General features: G+C 33.8%; 1 protein-coding gene across 2 annotated transcripts; it reads right to left on the bottom strand.

The window, feature by feature from the left end:
- Positions 1-1924: 1924 nt before the first annotated feature.
- Positions 1925-6243, bottom strand: LOC133801575 (uncharacterized). 2 transcript variants are annotated; one of them, XM_062239818.1, is made up of 8 exons: positions 5779-6243; positions 5151-5354; positions 4503-4994; positions 4162-4272; positions 3637-3828; positions 2937-3167; positions 2678-2798; positions 1925-2224 (listed from the first exon to the last, which is right to left on the bottom strand). In XM_062239818.1, the coding sequence occupies exons 1-8, from the start codon at positions 6196-6198 to the stop codon at positions 2109-2111; spliced, it is 1887 nt and encodes a 628-aa protein (XP_062095802.1). In that variant the 5' UTR covers positions 6199-6243; the 3' UTR covers positions 1925-2108. The 2 variants fall into 2 exon arrangements, with proteins under 2 accessions (XP_062095802.1, XP_062095803.1); XM_062239819.1 differs by having other exon boundaries at positions 1925-2221; positions 5779-6242.
- Between the last annotated feature and the right edge of the window lie 1503 nt (positions 6244-7746).

Here is a 7746-nt window from a genome sequence, read left to right as displayed (position 1 = left end):
AACAAAGCAACGTTGCCAACAAATAAAGTTGAATATATGGTATTTTGTTGACTTTGGAACCCACGTTAATATAAGCAACGCTTTTGGCAACAACATTGCTGATGCTCTTAATTCTCACGTAAATTTCTTATTCTTTATAATATAGAGAAAAAATTGTTAAATAGTCTTCCAATTCCAATTAGTGATGTAAACTTATATTTTTTCTACCTAAATAAATACTATTTATATATATGTAGTGAAACATTATTCATCAAGCTATAAATATTTTATTATATTTTTATAAACTTTTGTATATATATATATATATATGAGTGTGATACAACTATATTTAATTATTTTATTTCTTAAAATGAATAAAATATTTTTTAAAAATATAATATTTAAATGATGTAGAAAAAAAAATAGAGAAGCTAATGTATGGTATAATGTAAAAGTTTGAGGTAAATTATAAAAAAAGTATGTTTTGGTGATATATTTTGTAATATATAGTAGAACACCTATTGGGAGTGCTCTAAATAGACTAATTAGCTATTTCGTGCCAACTAACTCTGATAAGACAAACCCTAGATTTTTGTGTTTTTGGTTCAATCGTTTTTGTTTCAGGTAGAGAAACTCAAGGTTGAAGAAGAAGATGAAGAAATCTAGCTAAGTGTCGTAGATCGAAGAGGAAGAAAAAGTTTGGTTCAGACAGAAACTGAAAGGATTTCAGTCAGGTATTTGAAGGGAGTTCAAAGAGTGTGATATGTTGAAGCATGCAAGTTTATAGTTGTTCTTTTTCATTGTTTACTTGTTATTGATTCATTAAACAATATGTATAATGAAACTTTGAAAGATTGTATGTGTGTACTTCTCAATTTCTTGAAGTATTTCATATTTGTAATATCTTTCTTAGATTAAGAAATTGATGTTTCTTTGATTGTCCTTTTTATCATTTGAAATTGATTTTCTCAAATTGACAATAAATACTTTAGATTTGTCATTAAAGTAGCAAAACCATTTTCAATATATATATTAGAAAAAATTATTATTGAACTGTTGATGACACTCGGGAAAAGTCTCATTATATTAAGATATCTTAACGAGTGAATCAAAAGACTCAATAGACATTAATAAGAGTTCATGACTACTAAGGATTTAAACTGAACTACTTATGATGATCATTTTGATATGAATTATATCTATTTATAGCAAACGATAAGTTTATATAGAAATTAATCCACATCGGTCTTGTCATATATAATCTAATTATATAAAGTATTTTCACTAAAATGTCCATCTACATCAGTAATCTAGATCTAGAGATCACATGTATCTCAAAAATACTTAGCAAACCATACTAGCAATCATTCATTAAAGATCTCTTACTTTAATGTGTTGCTAACTATTTTATTAATTATCTATGAACTTAATCATCTCATACTCATATGAGATCGTACTCTCATTAATGATGAATACGGAATTTTCTAATAATTATTCATTCAATAATTCAAACATTCAAGATAAATGTATTTGTATTTAATTTTCAGAATAAATTGTTTTTACATGTATTTTAAGGGCATGAATCCAAAGAGAATTTTTACCAAGTCTTACCCCAAACCTCTTACATGCATTGTTGGTTGAACCTCTTATAATTCCCAGTATCCTTACATTCATGCGACTTACTTTAAAACTTTATTGCTTAATTTGATTTGAGAATAATCTTAAACCCTTTAAACAATTAGAATAATTACGTTTCATATTCTCTTAATCTGCGCTCTAACTCTACCCCACAAACTCAAACCTCATAGTCCAAAGCCCGAGTACTTGCAACTTTATGTGTTGTCGCCAAAATCCCCCAACAACAAAATCTACTTTCTTTTTTCTCACCAACTTCAGATCATTGGACGATGTTTTCAATCTTGAAAATTCTCACGAAACCAAAAACTCAACCAAAGGAGAAACTTTAATATACTATTTGTATTGGAGTAACTGAATCTCTTCTAACGGTTTGACTATATCACGCTTATGAAATTCCACAACCAACGACTAAAGCCATAACAATTATTTTTTTTATATAAAAAAAAAATGAAAAATAAACCAAAATGAAAAACATATAATAACAATTATAATCATCGACTTGGCCTAGCTAGAGCGAAAAAAGCATCAGGTTTTAATGACATCAACAGCTCTACGACGACAACCCCATTTGGACAAGGGATCTTGAGACTAGGTTCGATTAAGCCTGCTTAAACAACCCAAAAGAACAGTATTAAAATCATATATTTATAGATTTCATATATATATATATAAATAAAATGGGCTAAATACTTATTTGGTTTCCTTAATTTTATCAAAGACTTGGTACCCTATGTGTTTAATAATGCTCGTATGGAATCCAATAATTTGATTAATAAAGTTTATCAATATGACTAAATTGTCTTTAATTATACAGTTTAAAATTCAAATTTAATTAGTTGATGACATATAACTGAGGACAATTTAGTCATATTGATATAATTTTATTAATTAAATTTGAGTCTGGAATACCAAATATATACAAATTTCAAATTACAAAATATGAGATGAGCATCATTGATAACATAAGGTACCAAGTATGAATTTCGATGAAACAAAGTACCAAATGATTATTTACCCCATCAAAATGTCACAATTACAGAACACAATAGAACTAACTTACCTGGAGAAAGCTTTTTTCCACCATATAATTCCTTTGCTAGAGGATTTGCAGCCCACTGATTAACAGCGACGCGACTCATTGGTTGGAACCCAATTAGCTTCCCATCTAATGACAATACCACCTAAGTTTTATGCAAGAAAATACAATAACACACTTTAGCTTAGCGAATCTCTAAATCTTCAAAATATAGTTTGTCAATTTTGTGGAAGAAGATCCAAAAGAGTATAATAAATGTGATTCAAACATAAAAATTAATTACCTGATAACTGGCTATATCCTGTGCTGATGTCTTAATGTTTGTATCAATGTTTTCTATAAAGGAAGAAGTAGTTGACACGTCTTCGCTATTAGAATCATTTTCAATCGCCTTCCTCAAGAACTCCGGTAATTCGCCAGCCCAGACACCCACGTTTCTTTCTGTGATTATATCACCAGGCCAGGATAAAGCATCTTTAATCTTTTTGACGACTGATATGCAGAATGATTCCATCTATTCACATATAAACTTGAATGTTAGACTTTCTTGTGGAAGAAACAGTTATGCTTTGTTTGATCTTGAATTTTTAAAAAATTGTAAAAGAAAAGAGTAGGCTTTTTTTGAATATGTTCTCTTTTTGAATATTTAAGTTTTATTTTTAAAAAAAATAAACCTTTCTCAATCTTTTGTTTGAATCCAAACAAGAGAATAAAATCCTTTAAAAATTTTCTTTTTTTCCTCCTAAAATCCAAGATCCAAATAGAGGGTTAAGATTAGGATAAAATTGGAGTGGAAACAGAGAATAAGTAGAAGGAAATACATAACAAAAAGAGAATATATATGTGTAACTATATTGCAATATCTTGAATATAATATTATGGAAGAATTGAGGACTATCAACTAATGAAAAATTGGTATAATAAAGGTGACATAGTTAAGTATAACTATATTGAACGTGTATAACTTCATAAGTCATCCATACCTCGGCATCATCCAGAGATTGATGTAGTAGTACACTTTCAACTTTAGATGACTGAAGAAGAGACCTTCGTTCCCAGGAATATTTTCCAAACTTCAGATGGGGAAAACAAAGTTGACCAAAGGCACTAGTTGCAATTATAAAAATTCCACTTGCAATGGTGACCGATAGCATTTTTAACAGAAAAGAATTTCTCTGAAATAAAGAGAACATTTAATCCATCAACTATAGACTTAAATGAAAAACAGCATCCAAATTGAATAGAAGTATAAATAAAAGTGGAGAGGCACAGATACAAAGTAATACTAAGAAAACATAAGAAAGATAAGACAAAAGGACAGCATGGACCTCATAACAACATGCAGCACATTATGACCTGATTGAGTCCAGTAATTTCAGAATGACCCTTAACGTAAATTTTCCATGGATGTGCAACCACAGTAGCACCGAAGTTATTACATTATCCATAAGCTATTAAGGTTTCACGTATCATATCCAACAAAGGAAAAAGAATTGGCATCTCAATACCTTTTTAGTAGGCAAATTAGTGTAATTTCCAACCACACCACATGAGAGTTCTTTACTAGGCAAGGAGTAAAGATCTTCATAGTACATGTCTACTATGTCTGACAATCCAACCTGCAAAATGTGTAGACTAGGGTGTTATGATAAAAACAAAATCCATACAATAACTTAATGCTACATTATTTTTCATATTAAATGTAAATTTATGCGCCTCAAGAGTTCTAGAATTAAACTTGGACCTTATTAAGGGGTAAGAAAAATCTAATGATCAAATGAAGTTTGAAAACCAGACACATAACATCAAAAGTAAAATTAGAATCCACTCAAAGAAAGGAGTGAAGTACCATTTGGGAGTGTGTGAGAAGGACTTCCCACCTATTCTCCGAAGATTTTCTCCAGCCTTCAAATTTTACTTCTTTAAGTCGGTCAGCGTCAATTTGTATCTTGTAAGCAGGAATATACTCACTTATCCAAGCAATGAATTGAGGACCACCTATCTTTTCCAACTTAGAGTGCACTGATGGCTTCCACCAACTGTACTTCGATTTATTTCTAACAGGCTTAAATTGTCCCTTAGTTGAATTATAATTTTGCAGAAGACTCTTGGCATTTTCAACTACCTCATCTTCAAACAATTTAGTTATTGTAACCGAAGAATCTTTTGACACAACTTGTCTAGGCTTTTGAAGCCAGTGGAATAAATTACTCGAACTTCCTCCTAGATAACTATCAAGGAAATTTCTTTCAGTGCTCTGAAGAGCAGATATGCAAACAGCTTCTGCAAGCACAGAGATAACCCCTTCATCTGATGACCTAAGAGCGAAAGATGCAGCGACCTGCTAATACGAAATGCATAAGAGAACCGAACCTATCAGTATCATGTGGCACCTGCAGGAAAGAGCATTAATATAACTATTACGTTTTACAAGAACTGATGCATACATGATACATCAAGAGAAGTACACAGCAAGAAAAGATGAAAATCAACAAACCTCTCTTGGGTTTTCAAGATCATCCATATTTCTTTCAGTTCCAGGCCTGAAAATAACCAGTTCAAAGCTCCAAAGCTGTTGTAGCACTACTTGTCTAAAAGTCATGGCAAGTATATTCTTAGATGTAGCACCAGAAAAGATATCGTCATTGAAGGAGCGTCTCAGCCTACTGGCTTTTTCTATAACTTTACTCGCAGGTAGAAACTACATAAACAAATAAACTTATTAGCACATCCAAAACCGAAAGAAGGACTTCATGTTATAATGTATTAATGTCTATGGAAATATCAAACATCATCGACAATCCAGACCAGAAAAGACCTGAATTCAATGCGAAAAAAGGAGAATCTTATTCTACTGAATATGGTAAAATCAGCATAGATAAAAGAAGTGACACGAAAAAGACCAAGCTGCCAGAAAACATGATATTCTATCAAAGAAGTAAGCAATTTTTCACTATAATTCAAATTTTATTCAACTTAATCAACAATGCAACTCTCAAACAAGCTTTTCCAAACACATATACACCGTTCAATTGCACAAAACCTAAGTTTCTACAATTCCATCCATCTGTATAATGAATTTGCATTATATGAAGAAAGCTCCGCAGACATTAAAATGAGCTCACCAGCCTGGTCGAGACCGTGCTATGCTGGTCCAAAGCTCCCGGATAAAGGGTCTCCACAACCATGGCGGGCATGCCGTTATCAATATGCTCGGCGGCAGCCTGGCCTCCGTCGGCAGCGGCCGCCGTCAGAGCCTGCTCAAAGTCAACAGCTCCAACCAGAGTAAGTCGAGCCAAGTCGTTCTCGTAAGTCCTGACGCAAGGAAGAGTATTATCGTCGGAATCCACCACTGCCCGGAGGACCTCCTGCTCTGTGCCGGGGATGGCATTTGGAGAAGCATGAGCAAGGACAGGAACGGAATTTCGGACGTTCCGGAGGGGTAAAGTTGGAAATAATGAATGGGGTTTAGGGTAAAGAAGAACGCAACGAGGTCGGACGGGAAGGAGAGGGGTATGGAGGGTGATGGAGTAAAGAAATGCCATCGCCGGAGAGCTCTCTGATTTCTGAAACTCAGGTTAAGGAAGGTATTTGTTCCTCTCTTCTTTAATTTTTTGTTCTTATGGGCTGGGCTTGTGTTGGGCCTTTTAAGAGGAACACACAAATTAGAATAGTGGAAATTACAAAACATATATGGAATTTTTTTTAAAATATGGTTTTTATACCATAATGTACAAAAATATGGGAATGATATTTTTTTTATTTTGTATAGGAAAATTTATTAAAGAAAAAATTAAAGTATGGGAAACATAATTAGTAGCTAACTAAAATATAGAAGCTAAATTTAAACCAAAACATATCAGTCAACACATGGGTACTATTGTAAAATTACTTTTCACTCTTCTCTCTCTCAAACCTCAGCCACACAAACTCATTATCTCTCCAAAACCCAGCTGCACCATCCCCTCCAGCTCCGGCCAGCGCAATCCCCCTAGCTCTAGTAACCCCAATCGAACCTAACCGTTCGAGAGCCCAGCTTCGCCCAAGCCCCATCATCCGAACCCAGCTCCAACCGTCCGAGAGCCAAGCTCTGCCCGAACCCCAGCATCCGAACCCAGCTCCAAACTTTCGAGAGCCCAGCTCCGCCCGAGCCCCACCAGTCCGAGACCCCAACTTCGTTCGAAAGTCTCATCCGAGTGCGGGCCCAGGCACGACACCACCATCTCCTCGACAATCCACCTCCAGCTCTGCTCGTGGTGTTGATGTGCACCCAGATCCAAGACGACGGGGCTCGCGTGTAGGGGATAGGGGTTCTGGTGGTGGTCAGAGGTGAGGGAGAAATGTGGTTCGTGGTCGGAGGTGATGTAGGGAGGTGGCCTAGACACGAACTCAAGCGATGGAAAGGTAGGCGGCAGCTAGGGTTCTTGGTGAGGGAATGGAAGAATATGCGAATGAAGGGAAAGGGGTGGATCATATATATTTTTTCTTTCTTCAGATCTGTGGTAACTGGTTACCTTCCCGTTCTTTGTGTGTATATTTATGGGGTAACTAGTTACCTTCACGTTTTGATGTGTGTGTATTTATGGGTTCTTTATGGCAACTGGTTACCTATGTTACTAAAATCATAGTTACTTCTTCTTCCATTTTTAATGAAATATCATCACTCCTTTTCCTTTAAATTTGATGTTTCTTTTCATATTTAATATGAGTAACTCGTCACCCCTCTTATAGTAATTTGTTACCCCCCTCATGGTAGAAAATTACTTCTCTCAGGATAATTGGTTACCCCTCTTGGTACATGTTATTTAACCTAGTTCTATTATTTTTTTTTTACATAACTGTCAAAAAATCAATCAAGTAACTGGTTATCTTACTCAGGATTTGAAAAACGAAACATATAATCTAAAAAAATAAAAAATGTTTATAATAAATAAAAATATATTTTAAACACAATTCATATTGAAAAAAAAAATTGCAAAAAAACCAAAGAAAAATTTAATATAAAAAAGCAAATAAGCTAAAAAATAATAATAAAATTACAAACATACCATTCCAAATTAATAAAACTTGATTAAGAGTAAAACTATGACATA

This window comes from Humulus lupulus, chromosome 9 (assembly GCF_963169125.1).
Source record: "Humulus lupulus chromosome 9, drHumLupu1.1, whole genome shotgun sequence".
Classification (NCBI taxonomy): Eukaryota; Viridiplantae; Streptophyta; class Magnoliopsida; order Rosales; family Cannabaceae; genus Humulus; species Humulus lupulus.
Note: the sequence above shows the minus strand (reverse complement) of the source record. Positions and strands in the feature narration are given on the sequence as shown.